Below are 27,988 nucleotides of genomic sequence, written 5' to 3' on the forward strand. Positions count from 1 at the left end.
GAGTTCCTTTAATACTTGGGATGCAAAGTATTGCACTGCACTAGACTGGAGCACAGGATTAACCCTTTGCGTGCTGGTGACGTCACCAGCCACGGGCGGTCTGTGCTAATGACGGATTGGTTCCGTCACAGCCCGGCCGCCACGCCTTCGCGGCAGCGATTTCGCGCCTGCGCTGAGCGTTCTATTGAGCGGGCGGGGCCATGACGGAACCACTCCGTCACAAGCACAGCGCGCCCGTGGCTCGTGACGGAGTGGTTCCGTCACGAGCATGGCGGCGCCGCGCAGTCCCCCCTCCCCCCTAGCGCTGCGACGGAGGGGTTAAAGTGGTAGATTTGAGAAGTTGCCTTGGCCTTGGTTTACTAACGCGACAGTACACCCAATACGCTCCTAAGAAGGTTGAGAGTAAATAAACCCTGCCCAACTGGACAACATTGACCACAACCTAGCACCTACACTGTGACTGCACAGTCTAGTTTTCTTCCACTGTTATAGCTTTAACTGCAAATGGCAAGCCATCAAAATCAAGGTAAATGTACGAACTGTCTCTAATGACCAAAGCAGGTACCAGAGCCATGATAACATTCGTCATGTAAATAATACAGCAAATGTGACGCAAACATACAATGCAGACGCTTTCAGATAAAGAGGAGGATATTTGTTTCTCTTGTGTTTCTCTTTAGTATATGAGATTATATCCCTGCATTGACATAATTTAATAGTTTTAAACATGAATATTTACACACCTAAAATGCCGACAACATTGCCATGAACCAAGAGATAACAGTTTGTCATGTGCACCGTAGAGAAGGCCACATTTGTTGCTGCATAATTTAGCACCAATATTATGTGCTAAAATATGTAAGTGACGTTTTTTAAGGCACACATCCGAAACTGAATTTCTTTAAGGTGGTCTCAAGATTTGATAAAACCAACTAAAACGAGACACAGTGAATGAAGTAAAGGTGATTTGTCTTGGATCGCAAGAAAAGGTCAAGTGAGAAAGCCAGGATTTGAACCTATTTTTTTTCCAGTTATATAGTGTACATTTTGGCCACTATATTAATATATCCTTCGATCTTCCTTTCACCACCAAAGGTCAATTATTTGATGACCTAAATATGTAAATTTTCGACGAATACAAGTATCACGTAAATTGAATCCGACATGAAACATGTATAAATATTTCAAAATGTCTTCGATGAAAAAATATAATTCACGGTAATTCAATTTGACAAAATATGTCAAATGAAAAGGCCGTTCTTGAAAAAAGAAGAATTTATGTGCAAAGGGGGAGATCTGGGGGGTGGTAAGACTAAGAGACTATTTTAATGTCAGCATCACTGCCTTTTACTGGTTGAGGAGCATTTACAGTAATTAACAAACAAAAGGCTTTGACTTCCTGCAGGTCTTCAGAGACACACACGTAAATTGTAACGTAGCTTGGCTGCAGATAAACAAAACAGTAAACCACCTTTTTAGATAAATAAAAAATGTTAAATATTACAAGATGTAGACATTTACAAACCAAGCGAGGGTGTTCAAAGAAATGTGTACCTTTGTTTCAATACTACCCAAGGACAATCTTCATTTCCCAGAAATATCCAGTGATTACAATCTAAGAAAAGTTATGTTAATTATGAAAATAAGCCAATAGGTCTGGCATTGACTGACAGTCTTTTGGCTTTAGGTCAGTGGTTGTCAGCCAGCCTTTTGGCTTTGTCAATGAGAATTGGTAGTATCATGTTTTTTTTAAAACTTCATTGCGGAGGAAACTTATGGCAGTTTCTTAATATTAAAAACATTAGATAACAGAAAACATATTTTTGGGTCGCTAAGAAACAAACAATACCATGGTAGTCTCTGGAACTAAATGTAACTATTTTGAGCAGATGTGCTCCTTGAGAAAGAGCAGAGTGCCATCACTCATACTGATGGCACAGAACCAATGCATGAAGAGGGATGACGGATTCCTCTATTACAAAGTATATATACAATCAAACCATTTTAGTAAAGTCACACGAACCTGGCTAACGCTAAAGAGAAACAAAATCAAGCATTCGATGGGCTGCAACATAACGAGGAAGAAGATAAAGGCAGTAATGCTGTAAATATAAACGGCAAAGAGTAGGTCTTGGAAATAATTTTAGAAAACTGAATGAGGCTATCTGCAACAGAAAGCTAACACACAACCTTTTAGAGGATATGTACATAATATCAAATAAAACAACGGATACAACCGGTGTATGTTAAACAAGGAAAACAGGATATATTCGTCACAAATTACCCATCAAACAAACACTATGAACGGGTTACAAAAAAATAATGCCCACCTCTGCAAACAGTAGGGAAATTAAACACCTTTCCAAGACCGACCCAGTAACAATAATGTCGATATGTCCAAAATTCAATTTTTGGGAACCAAATGCAGGTAATAAATTAATGTTAAGTGGAACACAGCAGGAGCTTCAAATGTACTATGCCTGTGCACCACTTCAAAGGTGAAGTTCACTATTACTTCAAACCAGGTAAAAAATGTTTTTTTGTATTTTTTTTATTAAAAAAGAAATTGGCAATAATGTTTTACAAAGTAAAAGTTTCATTAAGCTGACGGTTACAAACGCAATTTTCTGAGCAGATTCTGGACCGCTTATAATTGACAATCACAACCTGCCATCTGTTGAACTGTGAAGACTTAAATGAGACAGTTTCAAGGCTTTCTTCAGGCAGTGGAGGGAGTTAAAAACACATATTCAGTACGACACAGTAAATAACACTAAATAGTACCAATGTCTAGTCAGCGCTTACTTTTATAACAAACACTAACAGAATCAACATGTCTAGCTTCAATGTGAATGAGCTTGTAAAGAGCAGTTGTGCATGTCAATGTTTCCATGCGTTACTGCAAACCCTGCGGGCGCCGCATGGATCTCTGATAGTAATAGTAAAGCCAGGCAAAAACACACCCAATGGATCGAAAACAAAGTGACATCCGTAGAAACAGTGATTGGAGGCATTTGGTGACACATAACAAGGACCTAACTGGCACAGATTTGCTGGTGGCCACTCCATTGTCCTTTGAAGTGCAACACGGACCGAGTGCAGCTTCTCCCAGTCATCCTCCCAGGATGGCCCATCATGCCCACACCTAAGCCCCCTTTGAGTCACTGTCTGGAAGGAATACAGAAACCCTAACAGCAGAGCCATTCGCAGTTATGTGACCCAGGATACTGGCAGAAGACAAATGATTAGGACAAGAAAATTCCAACTTCCTAAAAGTTGTGTTTTCAGAATTGTGATTTCAAACATGACTTTTAAATAGGATTTAAAATTACAATTCACTTCAATGTAAACACCATCTCTCAATGTGCTCCCAATCAAACTTTATCACTTATAAAATGTAATAGGGTAACCCATGTTAATCAATGGGAGAGATAGGCCTTACAGCAGTGAAAAATAGCTTTAGGAGCTTTTCACTGTCAGGACAAATAAATCCTAAGTACTTATGTCTCACTTTTTAAATACAATGCACCCTGCATGGCAATGTGAAGCATTGCAAGAAAATAGCATGTAAAATTATGTGTTTGTGTGGAACCAAAGAATTGCAAAATAATATTGGCACTGTCAAGCAAGATCTAAATAACCATAGTCGGTGACTGCCCTCTTCCCATTTGTGCTGCTGCCAGAGAAAAACAACTTAAATTATCTAGTTATCTAAAACACTTTAATAGCATTACAATATCATGTGTGCCCTTGAAAGTTCAAGCTCAGGCAGCTGGATAAATAAAGAAAATGATCACAGCTGTGTGGAAGGCAAGCACTTTTTGGTGGAATCACACCACTTCTACCCAATCAAAACATGTCATCCGGCCTACAAACATGTGGGTGGAACTAAAGCTCCTCGCCTGCTGTGTCTCACATAATGGTCTGGCAACAGCTGCGCTGTCAAGCCAGACCATAAAAGAAAGGTTTCAGCCAGGCAAAAGGTCCATTTGAAATGGTGTTAATGTTGACCTGGGGTAGATATTTCTCAAAATTAGATCGAAGAAGTACCTACCACCAGATAAGATTGCACAATGGTTCTAAATCTCGGGCTGTCTTTGTTACTCCTTCAACTTTATTCTAATTCACAAGTTTGTCATTTGGCTTCCTCAGCTGCAAGTGTGTTTCAGAGATTGATGGAAAACATCTTCAATGATTTGGTTCATGTATTGTTCTTTCAGGATGATATATCAGTGTTTGGTAATTGCAAATGCATTTATATAGCTCCTACTACCCCTGACGAGGCATTAAATCACTGACGTTGGATAGCCCATTGCTCTGGGAAAAAACAAGGTCAGTGTTTAGGCCAGAGTAATTAGTCATTGTTGGTCAATGTAATTAGTTTTCTGTGCTCAAACAAACCATCATGCATTCACTCCACTTTCACTAATGGGTGGTGTTAGGTTACAGGGTATCACTTTCTCAAAAAGGACAGGTTCTGATTTTTTAAACGACTTGAGGGCAATTTACAGAAATACATTAATAGAAACTAAGGCAAATATACATATGACTTAGAGAAGGTGGTTTCCAGAAAGAAGAGTCATGCATAGAACAGAAATGAAGAGGAGAGTAATTTAAAAAGAAAATGGGGGGCTAGAGTAACCACCCTAAGTTTTAAGTAAAGATCAGTTTTTCATGCTGGATTTTAGAAATATAGGTTGGTTTGTGAGATACCGTGCAATTTGAGGATGCAAGACTGTAAAAAGAACTCACACTATTTGAATGTGAAGGTCGTGCTATATAAAAGTAGTTTAATAACTGGTGGAGTTGAGGTTCCGTGACGATTTGAACCCGTGTTTTCAATATTGTCGGAAATGCACAATATTGGTATCAGCGAACCGCAAATGATCCATTTAGCATATCCTGGTGTTTTCGCTATGCTACGAGCAAGAGTACTCCTGTCACTAACACATTTCTGATCTACCCATGGCATCCATCTTAGATCATGGCAGCCATTTTGTGTTTCTTGCCCTCACATAAGCAATAACCTCTGATCACTTCATTTCGATTAAGGACACGTAGCCTTAGCCGGAGATTCACCTCTCTAGTGACACGTGCACCTTGGAACAGAACACGCTGTAGCTGCATGACTCGACAAAGGCTGCCTCCTCTGCCCGAGGCCAGCCCCACCGAACTGGTTCTCGTGTCCATTGTCCCGATCATGATTAGGCGGCCGAAGCTGGTAGCCTTGCCCATTTACAACCCACAAGCATCTCTTATCCCGTTTTCCTATCTTCCACACCTGGCTCCGTTCCTTTCTTTCTGAATCTTTATTAGGGGGAGGTAACGAAATTTATGATGAGGCGGTCCGGCTCTTGAATGCAATATTGACAAGGGATTGTGATGAACTAGTGGGAACCCCTCTTCGTAATGTTTGGCATCAGATATTATCGACGGTTCCTGTGTAACGCCAAATATTTATTGTTTTAGACACAAAGGTTTTGGGAATGTATTACATGTAAAGAATTTGCCCCCAGCTTAAAATTCAGTATATAAGGAGCAACCCTCTTTGTACAATTTGAACAGGCTCCTAGACACTGCCCATGTGTGGTTTCTGTGACTTCTGTGTCCCTGCAGTAATAAACCTTTGGTCTTTGACGCCACTATCGAGAAGCCCGTGTTTCTGTTCATTTGCGCACCAAGGCAGGTGGAACTCCGGGGTCTTTGGGTGTTGTTCCCTGACACCTCTGGACGGAACCAAAAAGTCCAGAACTCCAATTGGCGCCCAACGTGGGGCGACGTCATTCGGTACCGGTCCAAAAGCCTGAAGAGTTCGAGAAGCTTCGTGTGAAGATTCCTGAGGGAGGCGCCCCACTTCATCGATCCCGGCATATCGCAAAAGTGGCCCGAAGTTCTCTTCCACGAGGGTTCCCGTTCAGGACGGCTGCAGTGGGCCGTTGCCTTGACCGTCGCCCTGTCTTGGACCCGAGGTGCAGTCCTTAGTACAGCGAAACGTGACGGGTTTCTCCTTGGTGACGTCTTCAGTGCCTCAGTTAAGTATTTAGTGATAGCTAGCTGGTTACTTCGTAAGGGTTGTTAAAAATCCTTTTTGGTTCTTGGTTTGGTTTGGTTTCGTAAGATTATCACTGGTTGTTCTGGTTACGATAATCTATTTGGTTTAGTTTGGGTATCGATACATCAGTTCGCTTTTGGTAGGCCTAAGTTCTTGGTTCAGGTGCACATATCTGTTTCGTGTTTTGTGTTGTTTTGTGTTCCGGATTGCAAAATGGTAAGTCGGAGAAATTGTATGTTGTCTTGTTTTGGTTGCAACAGTGACTCACGATTGGAGGACTCATGTCTGGTTCCTCCGATTGGGACTCCCCTATATGACTTGTACTGTAAACATGGTGTGGGTCCTATATCTTACAATGAGGTGTGGGTCCGATACGCTGAGAAAGATGGTGTCCTTAGTTGGCCACTGCATGGTAGTTTTGAACACGAAATCCTTGATAATTTAGAAGCGAAATTGTTTAGGAAGAAAGCCCGGCCGGCAATGTTTGATTCTTTCCGTTACTGGCGAAAAGAATCCAAACAGAGAGAAATTAAAAGATTGAAGAAAGAACAGAAAGAACAAGAAGAGTTGACTCTAGAGCAAGCGGCTAAGCAGCTGCAAGTTAACGAGTCAGAGAAGGCCATAGAAGTGGCCATTAGAGAGCATAACTTAGCGATTGACAAGTGCTACCCTGCCTTGCCATCGAAAACAGCTAAGATACTAGAGGACCCCGAAAACGATCCTCTGTTGTCTTATTTGTTACGGTCACCTCCACCGTATGCACAAGGTCCTACGGCTCCACCTTTACCGAATGTACAATTGTCGGTTGCTGGACAACTTGGTATTCCTGCTCCTGCCCCTCAGAATCAAGCTCCTGTACCTCCTGTGGTCAATGTGAATGTTCCTACGGCTCCTCCTCCTCCTCCTGGATTGCCGACTTCTATACCTGTATCTGTCTCGCTTACACCTACTGTTCCACAAACTGTTTTCCTCGATACTTCTACTGTCCCGCTATCTGTTCCTACCTCTACTGTGTTCTCTGCGTCTGCGAGTGTGTTGACTCCACTTTCTGTTCGTCGAAGAATCACTGATTCTGTATCTAACATTCTGTCTCCTTTATATAAAACTTTAATCAAGACTCCTACTTCTGACTCTGTTCAGAGACGTAGTCAGCTTCCGAGTACTGAGGAACGGGGAATTTTAGATTCCACGGCTCTCAGATGGATTTCGAAGAGTAGGAGATATAGTACGAGAGATGTGCTAGATACATTTATGCAGTGGAAAGAACCAACGCAACAATATGTCTTTGATGAGATGTGCTCGCTGTTACGTGAGGAAATAGAAGAAGATGATGTTGAATCAAATTTAGAAGACTTAATTAAGGTTCAGAAAGAGTTTGCTGCAGGAATGATAGTAGGTGAAAATATGGAGGAAGCGATGGAACTGATTTTAAGTTATAGAAATGACCCATCACTTCGTTCACCAAGAGATTTAGAGAAAAGTAAAACGAAGCTAAGTCGCCAATATCCAATGAGGGAGGTTCCTCCAATTTGGCGCGAAGCTGTGCAAGCTGACGCACCGAATGGTATTGTAGCAGCCCCGGCCCAATTCCAAAGAGTGTGGATACACATTCCGTGGAAGCGAGCTGAAGTGCTAGCAGTGAAGCAGGCCTTGCCAGACCCGCGTAAGAATCCTGCTGGATACTATAAGGAATTAACACAGACAGTTGAGGCTTGTATAATGAACTTAGCGGACATCGATATGTTATTTGGTAATGTAGTTCCGCAACCAATTTGGGCTAAAATTCGTAAAGAGAATCATCCAGTTGCCCTAGGTGGTGATTGGGCAGCTATTGTTGCAGCGGATGGTCAGCAAGTAGGTGGTGCAAAACCCGAACCTCTAATTGCTGACCTTCCAGGTAGGATAATCGACTTAATGAAGACTCTGATGCCCGCATTGCGTGTTAATTGGGACAAGTTGTCCGCATGCAGACAGAAGAAAGACGAAAGTGTCTCCGACTTCTTCACGAGGTTCGAAGAGACTTTTGTAGATCACAGTGGTCAGGATACGAGCACAGAAGGAGGACAGAGACTGTTTGTCGATAAATTTGTGCATAATTTGTTACCTGAGTTATGCAACAAATTAAAAGATTCCGAGAGTGCGTGGGCTGTTTCTACAACTGCGCAAATTCTTGCAACTGCACAGTATTATGAAAATAGGGATAAAGAGGAAAAAGAGAAATCAGACAAGAAAACGAAAGATTTAAAAACTAAAGTTCTTTTGCAACAGGCGTATCCGCCTCGCACGAACCAGACTAATACACAACAGGGTTCATATCAAAGAACAGATTATAGTTCACCTAGGCCTCAATATCAGTGGAACCAGTGTGCGTACTGTAAGAAAGAGGGTCACTACAAGAATGAGTGTCCAATCTTAGCGCAAAACAATGCAGCAGCAGCTCAGAGAGGTCGTGGTGGTTTTGTACAAAATTCTAGAGGTCGAGGGCGAGGTGCTATGCCTCCACAGACGAATGATCGTCCTTCCAATCACTTTGATCAACGAAATGGACAGTCTGCCCAGCAAAATAGATCTCAACAGTATCTTGTTGAAGACTATTGTGAAGTGGATGAGGGATTTCAGCAAAATGGGTACTAGGACAGCCATGGACAGAGAGAGGGAGTAGTATCAGTTCCAGTGGATCAGAGTGGGCCTTATGTCACAGTAGCAACATCAGGTGTAGTCGAACCGTTTCTGTTGGATACTGGTGCAGCAAAAAGTTCTATCATTCATGCGAAACTCCCTGGCGCACCTTTGTCCGGCTCAACAAATGTTTCTGTAGGTTTTTCAGGCGCCCCTGTTTACAACCCCATATCTGGTCCTTTGTCTATTTCTGTTGGACCGTGTCAATTGAAAGCACCCCTGATTTTGACGGCAGGTTGTAATGAAAATCTGCTTGGTTTAGACTTGTTAAAACGACTATATGCGACATTGTACTGTTCTCCGGAAGGAGTACAGCTTACATTGGGTAAAAGAATCACCTCTCCGATGTACTTGTCAATGGATGCACTCCCGCCAGAGCTGCGTTCACTCCCTGATTCTCTTTGGGCGACTGGTCCTAACGATGTAGGCCTTTTAGAAATACCACCATATGTAGTCACTTTGAAAGCAAATGTGAAATTTCCACGAATTCCTCAATATAAAATATCTAGTGAAGGTGAGCGTGCACTTTTATTGATTGTACAAGATTTGATTAAGAAAGGTGTGGTTGAAGAAACTAGAGGAAATGTTTGTAACAGCCCTGTATTACCGATCTTGAAACGAACTGATCCTACAAAACCTCCAGTGTATAGGTTTGTCATCGACCTCAGAGAAGTTAATAAGATTGTGGTCCCGCAGTTTCCTGTGGTTCCAGACATTACTGCCTTGTTAACATTGATTCCTGCTACAGCTACTTGGTTTTCAGTCATCGACTTGAAGAATGCCTTTTTCAGCATTCCGATAGCCGAAGAAAGCAGGGATATTTTCGGCTTCTGTCTAGGAGGTCGAAGTTTCAGATTTAAACGCGCTCCACAAGGCTATTGTGAGAGCCCATCTATTTACAGTCAGGCATTAAAAAGTCAGTTAGATTCCTTTGTCCTTCCTCCAGGCTCTGCTCTAGTACAGTATGTAGATGATCTTCTAGTGGCTGCCGATGACAAGGAAACTTGCAAAGCAGCTACAATTTCGTTATTGCATCATTTGTCTAATTTGAATCATAAGGTGTCACCTTCGAAAATGCAATACTGCTGCCAAGAAGTGACCTACCTAGGTCATCTCTTCAGGAAGGAAGTTGACCCCAGAGAGAATAAAAGCAATTACGCAGATGAGTGTTCCTCGCACGCAGAGAGAAGTGCGTGCCTTTCTAGGTATTACCTCTTACTGTAGGCAGTGGATCCCAAATTTTTCTCTTTTAGCGAAACCGTTGGTAGCTTTGACTGGGAAAAATGTTCCGAGTCCGGTGCCATGGTCTGATGAATGTCAGGAGAGTTTTACTGAATTACGAAAAGCATTGTGTTCAGCTCCTGTATTAGGTACACCTGATTACAGTAAGCCATTCACGAGAGAGAAGGTTGCGCGTTAAGTGTTCTAACACAGACATTTGGTGATAAACAACGCCCTTGTGCATATTTTTCATCAACATTGGATCCGGTAGCTAGAGCGTTGCCTAGTTGTTTGAGAGCTACAGCGGCAGCTGCGGCTTCCGTTCGGCAATCTGCTGGTTTGGTGATGAACAACATGCTAGTGGTCATGGTTCCTCATGCAGTGGATACACTCATGAACCGAACTAAGACACAACACCTTACCAGTGCGAGATTATCTGGTTACGAGCTGACATTACTAGCGAGTCATATTCAGATCAAAAGATGTAATGTATTGAATCCAGCAACGTTGTTGCCGGCTAATCAAGAGTCGAGTGATTCCGAGCCTCATGACTGTTGTTTTAGAACGGAGGAAGAGACAAAAGGACGCATTGACTTGAGAGACACTCCATTATCAGATCCAGATGGCACGCTGTATGTGGATGGATCATGTTTTAAATTGGAGAATGGTGATGTGACTGCTGCCTACGCAGTGACAACTCTGAAGACGATTGTGGAGACTGCAAGAGTGAGTCAGAATTCTGCCCAGGCTGCAGAATTAATCGCTCTAACGAGAGCGTGTGTTTTAGCTAAGGGAAAGAGAGTGAATGTGTTTACAGATAGTCAGTACGCATTTGGCGTGGCCCATAGTTTTGGCCGTTTGTGGAAAGAAAGAGGTTTCATTACGTCCCATGGGACTAAGATTCAACATGGTCAGCTAGTTAACGACTTGTTAGAATCTCTAACCTTGCCGACTGAAGTTGCGATTGTGAAGTGCAGTGCTCATAAAGCAATCACGGATGATGTTGGTCGTGGGAATGCTTTTGCTGATGAGACTGCTAAACAAACAGCTAGAGACATGATGAGCAGAATGTATGTTGCTACGTCTGCAAGATGGATTGCTGAGTCTGGAATGTGTGAGGATACAATGGAAAGTGTGAAAGAGATTCAGAAAGAGGCAACTGAGGAAGAAAAACGTGTATGGAGAGAAAGTACGGGCAAGTTGGATTCGAATGGGTGTTGGATTGATTTGTCAGAACAGCAGCGTTGGATGTTGCCTGATGCGTATGTGCTTGCAGTGGTGACAATGGCGCATGGAGTAGCGCATATAAGCTCTAAAGGAATCTGTAAGATGCTGGCTCCAGTCTGGAAGAATGATGGGATCAGTAAATGTGCAGAGAGAGTGGTGAAAAATTGTATGGTATGCCTGATGCATAATCCTGGCAAGGGAACTCCAACTCCTGCTGGTCACTTCGCTCCTCCTTCCTGCCCCTTTGAAGTGATTCAGTTAGACTTCATTCACATGGATCGGTGTAATAATCTGAAATACGTCCTGGTGGTAGTCTGTGCTTTTTCCAGATGGATCGAAGCATACCCACTAAAGGACAATACTGCCCTATCAACTGCCAAAATTCTTCTCAAAGAATATTTCCCTAGATATGGAATGCCACGGATTGTATGGTCAGATAACGGAAGTGAGTTTATAGGGAAAGTTATGCAGAGTGTGTGTGTCGGCCTAGGCATAAAACAGAAGTTCCACAGTGCGAACCATCCCCAATCTGCTGGTTTAGTGGAGGGTTACAATGGCACCCTCAAGCTGAAACTTGCTAAAATACAAGCATCCACAGGTTTACCCTGGCCAGACGCACTTCCTTTGGCTTTGCTATCAACGAGAGCAACTGTACATTCTAGAGTGGGGCTTAGCCCCTATGAGATAGTCTTTGGCCGCCCGGCAAATATTTGGGGTGTGCCAAGGCCTAAGGAGTTTTGTTCTCTAGAATATCCTATGTTGATAGACTACCTTTACGACTTGACTGCTAAATTGAGTCTTATTCACCAACAGGTTTTTGATGCATTGCCAAAGCCTCCGGAGAGTCCAGGGCATCAGCTGAAACCCGGCGATCAAGTCGTGATCAGAAACTTCGCGAGGACGAAGAACCTTCAGCCCAGATACGTCGGCCCCTTCCAAGTCCTGCTTGCAACGAGAACAGCAGTTCGTGTAGCTGGTCGCAAGCATTGGGTGCACGCATCTCATGTCAAGCGTGTACCTTTGCCACTTCCTTACGACGACTGGGTGAAGAAAGGAATTGGTGCCTCCGAATTTGAACGTACGCCAAAGTTCATCCCTTTCAGCGATGCCGAATTGATTACCGACACTCCAAACTCTGACTCTCCTCCTGAAAAGACTCCTTTGAACTCTGAACATTTGTCCTCTGCATCAGAAAAAACTCTGTCATCTGCGAACTTGAACACTGCAACAGCTACCAGTGATACACTATTTTCTGATCAAACAGTTCCTGCAAAGCAAAGATACAATTTACGACCTCGTAATATGGACAAATAAAGCAGGCAACTGCCCATTGTGATATTTTGAAATTTTGAACTTTTGCCTTCAGCCAGGAAGTTTGCTATTGTTTTATTGTTTTTAAAATTGCCTTGCCGTCTGGGTAGCCGTAGGGTCGTGGCTGTGTGCCTAGTTGAATCTGCGGGGGTCTGACACAAGGTCGATCTTTCTGTTGGTTCTGGGAACTCCCAGGGCTGATAGAGGCATTTTCATCTACGTACACATCATCAGTGGTCGCGAGCGGATTGTAGAAGATGGAGCTTCCTGCGCTGCAACGAGAAAATGTGATTTATGTTCGCAGAAACAGACTTTACAGAATTCTTCACAGCAAATGCTTTTTAATACAATGTGCCATTACATTTTTGATTGTTTTGATAACGTTGGTGGGTGGAATCGTTTTCGGTATGAGTTTGATTTTTGTACCAGTAACTACAGTACCTCCCCTTGATCCTGTTACTTCTACTGTTTCTTCTATACACTCTTTTCACTCGTTTCCTGAACATGAGCAAGCTCGACGCTCAGAATTCATTAATAACACTTTTGTACAGCTCTTGCACCAACACCAACTGGTAGTTAACACTACAGACTGCTGGGTGTGTGGCTTGATACCCCACACTATGGATAAAGGTATTCCCTATCTGGTTTTGCCTTTCAGCTACAATGGATCATTTCAGGCCCTTCAAACCATCTTTGCTTATGCCCTTGAAACCTATCCTCCACGTCCACCACGTTCCACTAAATATAACTCTGCCAACAAAGCTTTAGTCCAGGGAATTATTGACATGATCAAGGACGTCAATAATACTCCATCTTACCCTAGAGACGAATTGCGAGTATATTTAAGTTGGAATTCTTCAGAGTATCGCCTTAGTTTGGGAGAAAGCAAGCGTAAAAGCTCAACTCCAATCTGGGTCGTACCTCACCGAGGTCAGGTCTGTTTGCAAGGTAATGGGAGAAATCAGAGAGCTCAGCTAGGGAGGAGTGAGTGCGTAGAGACTTATGCGTTTCCGGATAACTCTTCCCCTGCTTTTCTTACTGCTAGGGGTACTTACTTCATCTGTCGAGACAGAGCTTATACATGGTTGCCTGCCGACTTTTCAGGATCATGCTATATTGCTCGATTGTTGCCCCCAACATACACTGCTTCATCTGATTACCACAGGACCAGAGTAGCGAGAGGTGTCTTCAGCAAGGAAGATACTGCTGGTCAGGAAGCTGGAGACTTCTTCAAAGGCTTCCTTCCGTTCTGGGGGCCTATGGCCAATAGTAGAAACATACGTCAGCTAACACGGGTAGTTGAATCTACTATCACCGAAACTGCTGGTGCCCTTAGCAATTTGACAGCTGAGCTTCAGGCGGATAGACTCATGACGTTGCAGAACCGTATGGTTCTAGACGTAATACTTGCAGATCGAGGTGGGGTATGCAGAATGATCCAATCGAGCTGCTGTGTCTTTATTCCTAATAATGCTCCAACAGTCTATGAGGCGATCTCAAAGCTACACAAGATTTCCGACTCTATTCATGTAGACAAGGGAAGCTGGTCCTTCATGGAGTGGTTTTGGACTCTGATATCAGCGTGGGGATGGAAGGTTCTGATGGTCATCGGTGTCATCTTAGTATTCCTCTTCTCATGCTGCCTGATTATCCAGTGTGGTCTGCTCTGTGTAGTCTTTGTGCTGCAACCTGTTTTAGGAAACCACCTGCGTTTGGAGAAAAGGCGCGAGAAAGGATGATGATACAACAGCATGTCACTGACCTGATGAGCATAGAATTAGATTCTGACATAGACTGAGTAATTGCCTATGTAAGGGCAAAAGGAGGGTCTGAGGTTCCGTGACGATTTGAACCCGTGTTTTCAATATTGTCGGAAATGCACAATATTGGTATCAGCGAACCGCAAATGATCCATTTAGCATATCCTGGTGTTTTCGCTATGCTACGAGCAAGAGTACTCCTGTCACTAACACATTTCTGATCTACCCATGGCATCCATCTTAGATCATGGCAGCCATTTTGTGTTTCTTGCCCTCACATAAGCAATAACCTCTGATCACTTCATTTCGATTAAGGACACGCAGCCTTAGCCGGAGATTCACCTCTCTAGTGACACGTGCACCTTGGAACAGAACACGCTGTAGCTGCATGACTCGACAAAGGCTGCCTCCTCTGCCCGAGGCCAGCCCCACCGAACTGGTTCTCGTGTCCATTGTCCCGATCATGATTAGGCGGCCGAAGCTGGTAGCCTTGCCCATTTACAACCCACAAGCATCTCTTATCCCGCTTTCCTATCTTCCACACCTGGCTCCGTTCCTTTCTTTCTGAATCTTTATTAGGGGGAGGTAACGAAATTTATGATGAGGCGGTCCGGCTCTTGAATGCAATATTGACAAGGGATTGTGATGAACTAGTGGGAACCCCTCTTCGTAATGTTTGGCATCAGATATTATCGACGGTTCCTGTGTAACGCCAAATATTTATTGTTTTAGACACAAAGGTTTTGGGAATGTATTACATGTAAAGAATTTGCCCCCAGCTTAAAATTCAGTATATAAGGAGCAACCCTCTTTGTACAATTTGAACAGGCTCCTAGACACTGCCCATGTGTGGTTTCTGTGACTTCTGTGTCCCTGCAGTAATAAACCTTTGGTCTTTGACGCCACCATCGAGAAGCCCGTGTTTCTGTTCATTTGCGCACCAAGGCAGGTGGAACTCCGGGGTCTTTGGGTGTTGTTCCCTGACACCTCTGGACGGAACCAAAAAGTCCAGAACTCCAGAGTAAAGCAACCAGTCTTTCCACAGCTACTTTACCAGCAGACCACCGCTTCAGCAAGGAAAGCGGATCAGCTTAGAAAGGCTCTATTCCCAAGGATAAGCCACAGTTTTGATCCTTCATGGCCTTAGCTGGTTAATATTTGAAATGTTGTTGAGGGAACTGAGCCTCCGAAATTGTTATTATATAAGGGAAAGACCTTCTTGTGGATGGATTAAAGCAACACACTTCTGAGGAGTTCAAAAGAGCTGAATATTTTGCTCCGATTCAATTAAAGACGAAAGGGTTCATCACATTTGATGCAAGATCATATGACATATGTGTGGGAGCGAAGGAAATCGAATGTCTTCGAATCTAGGTCATTTATATCCACTGAGAGAAACTATACACTCATAGGGAAGGAGGCGTTGTGTTCCTGATCGTGTTAGTTGATACTGGTTGGCTTGAGGACACCATTTGCTCAACACGACTCTTGAACAAAAGATTCTGGTCGACTGTAATCAAGAGCAGTCATCATTACTACAGTTCACCTTATTGGTGGAAGCCAGGAAAACAAGGGCCTCAGGAGTAAGATGTTTAGAAAGAAACCTGGGGTCTCTAGGAGTTGCTCTGTGACACTTGGACACCTGCCTATTCACCAGTGGGCAGGAACAAGACGTTAACCAACTGCTAATTGAGGTATCAGTAATCGTTCTGATAAGGAGCAGGGGATCAAACATTACAGAACCAGGATACAACATTTTCGTCAGACCATTTGTTTTGGTCTCGCCTGAAGACCGCTGCAAATCCTGAACTTCATTTGCCCAATCTGAACCCTACTGTAAACGTTGCACTCAATTTCAAAAGAAAACTGTCATCTGTTTTAATGAGGGGTAGAAAACCATACCCCTTCCCACCATTATCTTCATTCTGGAGTGTACTTTGTTCAAAGTGAAAGCAAAAAAGACAATGGAGCATCCGCCCTGGTAGAGGCACTAATTCAGAGTCATGCTGTGTAAAGACCGGTTAAGCTTTTGTAATCTTGTAGCACAACATCAGCTGAGACGAAGCTGAAGTTGTTTCAGTGTCGGACATCAGCATCAGCCCAGGATTGCGTTGCCGGCGTGGAACGGCCAAATGCAGGTCTCAGAGCTGGAGTGGGAATCTGTACCGGAGTCAACAAAGGGGCCAGAGTGGGTGCCAAGGGGAGAAATGGTGCATGGGACTGATCTGCCTTCAGCAATCCGAATGGAAGCCCTGGCATATCTGGGGGCCCTTATAAACTGCAGCATTGCCTCCTTGAAGGCTTCAATCTGCTGTGACTTCACCAATGGCATATTCAATTCAGATTGCACTGAGATCAGCAGGGGAATCAGCTCCAGGACCAGAGATACAGATCATGACCTTGCGCATTCTCTTTGGATAAAGAGTGGCCGGAAGGGGTCCAGCCTCGCTTTGCTATTTTTGTTTGCATTTGGATTTTGATTTGGTCCCATTATTTTTTGGAGCAACTAGAATTTAGCTCTTTCAGTATCGCCGACAAAAATAGCCACAAATCACTTGACTTGGGGAAAAGATCCACACCACAAGGAAACAGAAGAGACCTAGCAGACCTCCCAAAAACACTCAAGCCACGCATACCAGGTCACATTGCCATACCAGCGCAGCCAGCTCATCCAAGAAAACCAATGCACAATGACCCTGCAAGCACCCCACAGCCCCCAAACTGGAGTTATCAGCAGTTCATGAAAGTGACCCTGCAGACCCTCCCCACTACAGGTCAAAGCAATCTGTGTAAGGTCACCAGTCCTTCTCAATCCACCAGAAGCAGTTTCCTATTTTATGTTATCTGGATTTATAAAGCACATGGCTGCCCCTGCATCGAGGTGTTCCAGCAGTAAAGCTAGCAGAAGCAGAGAGAACTGGAGGATAGCCACGTCTTGATCATTTTCCTAAAGATCCAGTTGTACTGGGTGCTATGGACAGCCAGAGGGATGGACTTCCAGAGAGCAGATGCCAGTGCCCGAAATGACACACCCCTCCTCTTGTCCTGTGCACCTGTGGTACATGAGCCAGGTGCAAATCCGTAAAGCGCAAGGCTCGAGCGTGAACATACAGAGATCACAGCTTGCTCAAGATTTGGGAACCTAGGCCATAGAGGATCTCGTGAGTAATGAATAGAGCTTTGAAGTAGACTTTTAGGAAACTGTGTCAAAGGCTGCGCGCAGATCCAGCAGGATCAGAGCTGAGATTCTGCACTCATGCAAGGCAGACCGTAATTGATCCATTACCGCGAGTAGTGCAGATTCGGTGCTGTGTCTGGGGCAAAAAACGTTTTGTGGCATTTCTAAGATTGAATTTACTTCCAGATATTGAGTCGAGATATTACTGACATAGGACTCCATTTTTGCAAAATATGGGAGCAGAGATCTTGGGTGAAAGTTTTTTGGCTGAGATATATCTAGTGTCGTTTTTTTTTTAGCAAGGAAATGACTTTAGCATGTTTCCAAGACTTGGGGGTCGTTGCCAATGATAATGACTTATTGATCAGCTCCCAGCCCTCTGATAGGAGGCAATGATGGAATTCTCTGAAGAGGTTAGGTTTCAAAGAATTATCGGGGGAACCTGATTATACCCTCACCAACAGGGATTCCAGGTCTTTAAAAAACATGGGAGGAAAGACGTGAAGGGACTGAGTCGCAACGTCCTGGAGGAACTTTTCCAGAATGTCAGGGAGAGCCTTCTCCGGACTGAATGTGCTATAAATCCATTCCACCTGGTTTATAAAATATTTAGCCAGTGTCTTGCATTGCAAGTTAGAATATATACTGCTATTGACAGCTGATGGTATTTGTTGCATTCCTTTCATAAGTGCAAAAATGGTTTTGGTTGGCTTGCTTCTAGACATGATCATATTGGCATAGAACATTGTCTTGGATCTTCCAGACCAATTTATGGTATGTTTTAACAGCGTTCCTATAGGCTGTCTTAGCAGTGGGATTGCAGGATCCTACCTCAGGAAAGCAGGAAATTTGATTTAAAAAAAAAGGAAGGCCCTGCCTGCCAGGCCAGGGTGCAAAAACCAGGTCATACGGCCTGACTCCTCACCAAGGCAGATTAAACAACCATATACTATGAAAACTCATGCATATGGTAACCTATAACAGCTTTCTTACCTGCTCACACCAGCACTGCTAACCAGAAGAGCCTGTCTGCTGGCACCCGAGTAACGGTTTTCGTAATTTTGCAGTTACTGTAGAAAATATTGTTGATATGTTTTTGAAGGGTATATGCTCACTTTAATGAGCTCTTCTCTGCACATGCAGTAGTTAAACGTCTCAGATATAGGACTCCTCTGGGAGATTGATTACACCACAGATGCCAGGGGATTCGCTTACTTCAATAATTGTAATTCACAGCCTTCTCTTAAATACTTTTCAGGTGCAAACAAAATATTCAGCTGAGTTTCTCTACAATCTTGGTGCACAGATTCGGAAGTGCAGCTGCAGCTGGGATTGGAAAAGATTGCCGCACTATGATACAAGGCAAAAAAAGGTCAAACGAAGATGTCTCCTTATGGAAAAATAAGCGACAAAAGAAAAGTTGCCCAGATCGGACAGTTTTTCATTATTTGAACTATGAACAAGAATCGGTTTTAGATTTGTTGGTTTAACATAAAATTATTTTTCATTATAATATTGAAGGTCATCTGGACAGAGAATGATTATATTATATGGTTAGGTAGTAAGGTGTAAGTAAGTCCAAAGTATCAGGAGATAAATGTGTGAGGGAAATCCACTAAAGAGCAGGAGTCTCTGTGGGGGAGAACATTTCTGCCTTGGTCCCTAGTAAAGACTCTACTGGATGAACAGCGATGATCAGTGGTGCTGCTTCAGTGGACTAGGGCCATCTGTGAACCCTACCAAAGGAATCCCAATTGTACGGATGCCAGTGGACATACTGAGTAAACAAAATGTGAATGCATACTGTCAGCCTACCATCCACAGCATGAGTTACAAGAGTAGCTGTCAAGCCAACTTTTACCATTACCCTGATGCTGTCTTCTCAATCTACGCTTTGAAAGACAAAGGTCCTTAGCTAATCAGAATCAAGAGCATAAATGTAATATAGGCCATAATAGGAGACTATATTTGTCCTCTGTCTAGCCGGACAGGGTATTTATTTAACCACAATTAAAAAACTGATAAATGATTAAAGGCACAGTCCTGTACCTTACTCAGGAGAGACAAACAACATACAAAGAGAAAGGTTTCACAGGCAAAAAACGAGCAATATTGGCCACTTTTGACTCTGTCACAATGGACTGGAAAGATCTTGTAGCCATCATCTTTGACCTGATCATGCAGCTTTAGCACAAATGTCATCTAAAGCTGGCAAAGATGAAGAACAAGTCCTAGAGAAACTGTGGTATTCCTTTGCCTCTTATGTCATGTGTTATTCTCCATTGTCTTGGTTACCTAGAATCATACAGTGAAGCTCTACATTCTAGTTTCCTGTGTGTAGGATGTGTATGTTTAAAAGGACTGTTGGATTAACCTGTTCTGGCTAAGGCTTGGAGGGGTTCCTTTTCTTATGGAATAAACCTTGGATGTATTGCTACTTTAATGTCTCCAGCTTCTTCCTTCAGCAGCATATTGGATTCTTACACAAACCTCATGATAAATGGACCAAAAGCCCCCAATAGCTTCTTCTTATGCAGTATAGACTCAGAGCCAGCTCAGAATTTAGCTACACCCTCCAAATGACAGTAGCTTAGCACACCTTGCTTAAGTCGTTTAATTTAAAGGTTAAATCCTCTGCACTCTGGTATAGCAAGGAGCTCGTTGGCAGCAAATGCATCATCAACCAATAAGGAAAAACAAACAAAAAAAAGAGAGATCATATTCAGCTCAAAATATTGTATCCAAAACAAATCTCAGATTCACCCATAGAGAGTTCCTCCCATATCCCAAAGCAACTATCTACAAAGCAATTATCTGCAAGTTCCTAAAGAGAAACAGGACGATCTTGAATGTAATCAAGCATAGCAAAACCCAATATCAGATATACCACTCAAAAACTGAAAGAAAAAGTGCACAGGAATCAACAATAACACAATAAACTCATTTTGAGACCAAATGTGGGCATTACACCGATTGCCTTTTTCAAGAGATAGTATGAGACAACAGGGTATTTACACGCAGCAGATGTGTAAATTATTACAAAGAAGAGATAGCTAAGCGTGCCTTCATGAAGTCTCAAAGTCTTAGATCTCCAACCGTAGTGCACACTAAGTCTTCAAAGGGTCAACTTTTTACATTGCGGCATTGGAGCATAAGATAGTGCTCCCAAGAATGTGAAAGTGTGTAAGGCCAGCAGGGATGAATGTGAAGCAATATCACAGCTAACTGTTGCAAAGTCCTAAATTAAAATATTGTAAGAAAATATATTTTATTGTACTAGAAGAGGCATTAGAAAATATCAGCAAATTAATACTTCATCTTCTCATGAATATAGCTTCTTATGGAGCTGTAAATTATTTCCAAAGTCTACAAAGAACCTTTTTAAAGTGACTTGCGATAAGTCTGCGCTACATACAGCTTTAAGATCCTTCATATCCTACAAGAAAAAACAATGGATGTAATTTTGGTAAACTGCCTGATGATTTAAAATTACAAACATCTATTTCAAAAAGCTCCACTTATGGTATAAGATTCTGAACTGCATTTTAACTTAACTTGTAAGAAAGCTGGTGTTTACATACCATCCAAATCCTGGTGGAGGTGGGAAGTTTACCATGCTCAGCAAACATCCATCCATGGTAAGAGAGTAGCCTCTTTAGAGTATAGCGCATTGTTACAATAAGGGCGACCCACAGCCCTGTACCAAACAGCATGCCACTGACGATGTTCCGCGTCTGACCACACATAGACGTTCTATAAGAAAAGAAAAAGTGCAATAATGCAAATTAAACAAAAAAGCATATAAAAAAACATGCAGCATTCACTTATTTCAAAACGGTGCGAAAACTGCAGTAAAATACAGTGGCACCCAATTGTGGTTTATGTACAAGGTATGGAAAAATAAAACGCCCCTAGCTATAGAACTTTAAAACATTCCGTGCAAATACTCTCATTGTCCTCTCTCAACTACAAAGAAATACCATTCTTCTCCATAAAATATCACACATTGGCAAAGCCAGTAGGTGTGGCCTGGTAAGTTAATTTCATGGTTATTTATTACTGTAGGAATATAAAACAATCTTTAAAAAAAAGGAAATATGCCGTCTAAAAGTGGCAGCTATTATAGGTAGCTCTGCAATAAAAATCTCCAAAATAAAATTAACCGTTTTATATCATTTAAACAGTACAGCAGGGAGGCTTCGCAGCAAGCAGGTGTGCTTAGATCATGGACAGAAATGAGTTTTAATTTTATCGCACATCATAGGGTAATTAATTCTTATTAAAGAAAGGAAAATGTACTATCGGAAGACAGTTTAAACAAAGTGTTGGACTTGGCCCTTCTGGCAGGTTCACCCCTAATCTTTTTGCTTTTAGTATGTGATCTGTGTTAGTGATTTTTGATCTCTGCGCACTTTTTCCCTGTGTCCCAGAGTAAAGTGTGTGCTTGTAGTGAGGCTGGCCTTCCCTCCCATAGGAATGCATGGGGAATGTGAGTGTCCATGTTAATTCCTGATGTGTGGGGAGTGCAGGCTCGAGTTTGGTATGTGCGAACTCGTGAGATTGAATGCTGCGCAATATTGTATGCGGCGTGTATGTGTCTAGTGGGGAAGTGCCACTACTAGACATTGGTGTGTGTGCAGTGAGTGTGCTGGCGTGTGATTGGCTGGAGCTGGCTGGCGAGCCTGGCTCCAGGAGCCTGGATGGGTCTGCCCGGTGGTGAGTGGAGAGATTAGCATGAGTGATGTGAGGGAGGGGTGCACCTGGGTCCTGAATAGGGCTGGGCTTTCCCCACACAATGCTGCCCCCCCCCCCCTGTGGTGCGTCTAATGACCCTAGCCCTGCCATTGAATAGAGTGAGGGGCTGAGCACATCAAGAGTGCTCACAAACCAGCTGCGACTGGTTTTTCACCTCACCCTGAGCAAAGACAAAAGATTTTACAGTATAAGAAGGGGCTGTGTCCCCTTACAATTTGTTCTCTTCCAGGATCCTGTCTGAGGGGGGCTGTTGCTGCTGCTGGGGGCCAGGAGGACCGCCACTTGGACTGCCTCCCTGCCTGGAGGCCCAGTGAGCTGGCTCTGGGCCCAGCCTTGTCCCCCCTGCCTGCCTCCAGGACTCTGCTGGAGCTCTATTTTGCTGATAGCGCCTGGGAGCGCTTTTATTTAGTCCTTAGCGCTTGAGAGCGCTTCACTTGTCCTTCGCCGGTGCGCACCTGGCATTTGACCCGTTTAATTGCTCTTATTTCTTTTTCCCAAAACGTGGTGCATACCCCGCTGTAGGGGTTAATTCGCAGGTGCCCACCCTGCACTGGTAAAGGAAAATCACCGCTGCAAGCCCCGAGCTCTCCCCAGCCCCAGGCAAACCAGCCGCAGCATCACGAGAAGCGCCGCGCTGGTATTGGGCCCAGCGCCAGCGCCGCGCTCGGTTTGGCTGAGGGGAAGCCGAGGAACCAGGATGCGGACGGGAGGCCATCCCGCGCTCCTGGAGTTACGAGAAGGAGAAGCCGTCCCCCTGCAAGGCTCTCCCGAGGAGAGAGCCCCGCCGCCGCCACCCGGAAAAGCCCAGCGGAGAGGAGCAGACGCCGCGAGGAGCCGCCGCCTCCCCAGACAGCCAGTGAGTGCGGGCGTCCCCGGGGTTGCTCCTCCGCTCGGGGTGGCAGAAGAGCCCACGGGGCTCAGGGGTGCCTATTGATAATCGCGAGCCCCTCTGAGAAGGGCTCTGGGGGCAGTTGCGATTTTTGAGTCACCAGAGGGGGGACTCCAACCTAGGGGTCTTGTTGTTTTGAGCCCACGAGTCTCCAGAGCGGGACTCCGACGAGGGGCATTCTTGTTTGGAGCCACGAGGGCCCCGGGGGCATAATTATTTCAAGCCTTATAGGCTCCACCGCTGTTTGGCCCCACAAGTGCTTCAGAGCAAGAGAGGCTACCACGGGCCTTTCCGTTCTCGAGCCCACGAGGCTCCACGCCTGCATTCTGTAATTTAGAGCCCCGAGAGGCTTCAGGCGCCACAGTTGTTCTTCAAGCCCGAGGCTCCCAGCCCACATTTGTTCTTGAGCCCTGGAAGAGGCTCGTGAGTGCCAATCTGTTTATTTAGGGCCCAGCAAGAATCTTGGGGGACAACAGTCAGTTGGTTAGAGCCCAGAGGCTCCCACGCTGTGTTTGGCCCCATTGTTGTTCCTGAGCCCACAAGGCTCCAACGATGGCCCCTTCATTACCTTTCAGCTCCTCAGCACTTAGTGGGCAGTTGCCACGTTTAGGTTTGTTCTTGGCTGCCTGCGCAGCCTGCCCTGACATTTTGGACTAAGGGCATTTGAGCCCTTGAGAGGCCAGTTGGCCTAGGGACAGTTCTGCTGTTGTGCCTATGTGCACCTTGCGCAATTTGTGATTTACTTGCCAATGTGATTTCTGTGCAACTGTTCTACCTGCACCTCTGAATGTTTTTATGCATCATGTGTTTTGCTTCTTTCCCTTTGCTATGTGTTATATGCTTAGGTGATAGTTTTTCCTTCCATAGGTCCTCCTAGTAAGGTCCTGGTTCCCTGCGTGATATTCCGAAGGTGGTTAAGGTTGCGTAGGAGGTACTTACCCTTTACCAGTAATTACTGGTTGTGTGCTACATGTACTATTTTGGTGCTACAGTCATTATATGTTCTATGTGATGATGATAATACTTTATTCAATATATTAGTATCATAAAAGTACAAACATTTCCAGACATAAAATGTTACTTATAATTAATATTCCGGCTATTTCTTAGCATAAAAACGATAAAAAGCTATTTACAATTTAAAAAAGGATGGTTACAAGGGGGTAAAGTACAATCACAGTAATATACATATAAGTAAAAGTAAAAAATTGGGGCATGATCTAGTTTTTGTTTTCATTTAGCAGCCTTGTGCGTATAAACCAAGCACTGGCAAGAAACTTTGCAACCCTGCATACAATATACAGAGATGAAGTAGCTTTTAAGAGGATACGTAGGGCAATCCTAAAGTCTCTTACGCCCAACTCCCTGCATTCTGGTTTTAGCCACCTTGTTCTTGGCCTCTTGTATGCCTTGCAAGCAAACAAGAAGTGGGGTAGGGATTTCTTCAAACATGGACATCCTGGCAGCTGAAACAATGGTCCCTCATTCTTTTCCACCCCTCTATAAATTTATTAAGAGGGAGTATGCTGTATCTCATTTTCAGATAGAGAGATCTATCTCTTGAGATTTGAATATATTCTAGAAAGGGCTCCAGCTTTCTGTTGGGCTTATGTTCTAGGAATTTTGTAGTAAGTACCCCCCCACTTAGTGCTCTTTAAATCCTCAGCCTGTACCCACTCCCAATAATTTTTTTTAACAATTTGCTTGTGGAGGGGAGACTGGGAATCCCAAGATTCGCCCATTCCTAAACTCACGATCAGCTGCCTCAGTTTATTAAGCCACTGTATCTTGTTTGAGCTATTCGGGACAATCAATTCTTCCAGGACCTTAGCATAGTTTTCCAGTTCTGGTGTCCTTCTCAGGCGCACCAAGAACAGCAAGGGTCGAAGGCTTACTCTGTCTGCAATTGGGCGTTTGCTCGTATCAATGAAAAGGGGTTTGAAAGGTGTTGAGTGAGGAAGGGAAACTAAGTCCCTAACTAACTTGTTCTCAGCTCTTGTCAGATCCTTAATACTTTTGCAGCCCATAGTTCTGACCCGTAGACCGCTGAAGGCAACGCCTTGCCCTCGTAGACAGCCAGGTCCGGAGCTATGGGCATGCTGACTGACATGCGCGGATTCCTCAAAATTGCTCCAGAAGCTCTTTTGAGGGTTAGGAGCATTTTGGCGACGTGGGAGTCCCATTTCATCCTGCTATTATGTTCTATGTCCTAGTGTTATACCTACAAGTATTATTATTCCTACAAAGTGCTAATTCAACAAGTGCTGGTTCTAAAAGTGCATACCCCTGACAGTGGTCCATGTGGCCCTGTCCTGTACATAATCCCCTGTAAATTCTGCCAGTGTGTGTTTTTCTCTAATGTGTTTTACTATAATACAAAGGCTATTTTTTTTTATAACCTTGTGTGGAGTTTCCTCTGTCGTGGGCCTTGGGTGTTGTTACTAGGTGCGCGCGCAAACGCTTTACACATCGCCTCCGAGATTAACCTTGCGGCTCGTGTCACATTACCTAGAGGGTGAGCAGGGGTTATCTTGGTGTGTAACTCCCTTGCCCTGACTTAGGAATGGTGATCTCTAACTGACTTTGGCGCGAGCCTTGGCCAGCCAGGGATCCCGTTTCTAACACAAAGATTAACTTAAACTATAAAAACATTATAAAGAGTGGAAAGAAAAAAACGTACAATTTAAAATGTGGACTCACTAGCTACGTTCAAAGAGTTAAAATCTTTGAGCAACAGATGGTGTTATGTAGAAACCTTCTGTCTGCACCTCCACTTTCCTATGAACAGTGCAGGGTGTCCCGTTACGAATCGGACACAGAAAGGCGCAAACTCACAGACGAAGTGGCAGGCTCCCAAGAAGCTATAGTAAGCTAAAGTACACAAACTTACACAAAATAGAAACATCACGTTCTTCAAACAGATAGAGTCTTTTTGGTTTACTTTACCCATACCAGACAGTGCCAGGAGATTGCAGAATATGTTTAACACAAAAGTTATTATGCATCATATTTAAGGTGTACGGGGGTAACGGTCAGAAAACATTCGGGATCTATTGTCTTCCTATATTTTGAACTGCAACTCTAGGTTCATCAAGGCAGATCTGATCATTCAATCCAGATTCAATCACAAGAAGTGTGGAAGGGAGATATTGTACTCCAAGTACGGAACTTGTTGCAACCATACCTGAAGAATTTTCCAAGTCTGGCATCATTCAGGAAAAAACTGAAACCTACCTCTCCAAGCAAAGTTTCCCATCCTTCATAGGAATGGATGGGCAGGGCAAGTTGTAGACTGACAAATATTCTTTGTGTATATAGCATACACAGGTTGAACATATTTGTGATACCCATACTGCCTGTCACCATTTTCTTAACCTCCCTGCTACCCCCTCAAAAGATAATGAATTTTTAGGTTTCGACCTGGCCGTAGCACCTACGAACAGGTGCTCCGCCCAGGGCGAAATCTTATGATCCTACACTATGGGGCTTAGTCCTGCCTCTGTCTTCCATTGGCTAGCTCCATAAATGGAGGCTAGCCATTGGAAGAGATTGGCTGTCAATCACGCTTTCCCCGTGAAAACGCGATTCAGGGGCGTTTCTGGGTCTTTTTTTAAGCCCCGCCCCATGTTGCTGTGTGTCCCGGGCCGCGCTGTGATTGGCTGCCGGCCCGGGACACCCCTGTGACGTCATTCCCCGGGCCGCGCTGTGATTGGCTGCCTGACTTGTTGAAAAAGAAACTGGCACGGCGCGTTGGGGGTAAAGCGGAGCAGCGAAGAGGATAATCTGGTTGTTTTGGAGGTGGGCCGACTGGCTCCTTCTTCCTCCGCACAGACACACATACAGGGATTGCGCGGCCTCCGTGTCTTCCCCTCGCAGAGACGCTCTCCTTCCTCCTAGGGGTGGGTCAGTGGGGAAAGTGTGGGATACATCGTGAGCACCCCGTGCTCAGAAGCCGGGATTGCTGTCTTCAATATCGGCTTTTTCTCATACACTGGTCATGCAGTGCTATTTTCTTTTAGCGCCACGTGTTTGTTTGGCGAGGGCATATATATCTTCTCCTCCCCCTTAAAGTAAGAAAGGGCTGTGGTTGAAGTTTTTGATTTCCTGGAACTCTAACGTGGTCTTCTAAACATTTAAGCAATCGAAATCGAGGTTAATTCACGGAAAAGTTGGTCACAAGCCCTTGAAGTTGTTCCCGGAGTGAACCGATCGCCAGTTTGGCCCAGGGGCAGAGGTGATTGCAGCTCACTTTAGCGCCCTTCAAGACTACCCCGGGGCCTTCAGCGGAACGCGCCAACCGGCCCAGCCCTGGGTCTGAAGTGCTCAACCGCGGAGCCCAGACTGCGGCTGCTGCACTCTATGGTACCGGAAGATCTGTGGCCTAACTTGCTGCATAGGCTGATACAGACTGGGCAAGATGCTCGCCTGGGGGCGCGTCGGACCTCCATTGTGTGCTGCGCCTGAAGACCGGAGGGCTGGTGGAGCCGACTGCAGGCTGTGGGGAGTGGCCGGGTTCCTAGCCTTCAGCTGCAGTGGTGGGTGGGGGCTGGAGCATATGGCGGATCGGTAGCGGAGGTGGGGGGGAGGGGGTGTGTGTGTGTGGGGGGGCTCTGGGTGTGTAGGGGGCTCTGGGTGTGTGGGTGTGTGTGTGGCTCTGGGTGTGTGGGTGCGTGTGTGTGTGGCTGTGTGTGGCTGTGGGTGTGTGTGTGGGTGCGTGTGTGTGTGGGTGCGTGTGTGTGTGGCTCTGGGTGTGTGTGTGTGTGGCTCTGGGTGTGTGTGTGGCTCTGGGTGCGTGTGTGGCTCTGGGTGTGTGTGTGGCTCTGGGTGTGTGGGTGTGTGTGTGCCAACTTGATCATTTCTGGGCGCGTTAAGGCAGAACAGAGGGATCCAGATTGTCATGTCCGTCCACATGCTTA

General features: G+C 44.5%; 1 protein-coding gene across 4 annotated transcripts in view; it reads right to left on the reverse strand.

Annotated features, from left to right (window-relative positions):
• Positions 1 to 27,988, reverse strand: part of CPT1A (carnitine palmitoyltransferase 1A) — a 404,991-nt gene that overhangs the window by 283,853 nt on the left and 93,150 nt on the right. For all 4 annotated transcript variants that reach the window (XM_086957836.1, XM_086957839.1, XM_086957840.1 and 1 more), the window contains exon 4: positions 21,010 to 21,181. In XM_086957836.1, coding sequence (XP_086813962.1) covers positions 21,010 to 21,181 — 172 coding nt within the window. The remainder of the gene's footprint in view (positions 1 to 21,009; positions 21,182 to 27,988) is intronic.

The sequence above is a fragment of the Lissotriton vulgaris genome, chromosome 2_1 (genome assembly GCF_964263255.1).
Source record: "Lissotriton vulgaris chromosome 2_1, aLisVul1.2, whole genome shotgun sequence".
Classification (NCBI taxonomy): domain Eukaryota; kingdom Metazoa; phylum Chordata; class Amphibia; order Caudata; family Salamandridae; genus Lissotriton; species Lissotriton vulgaris.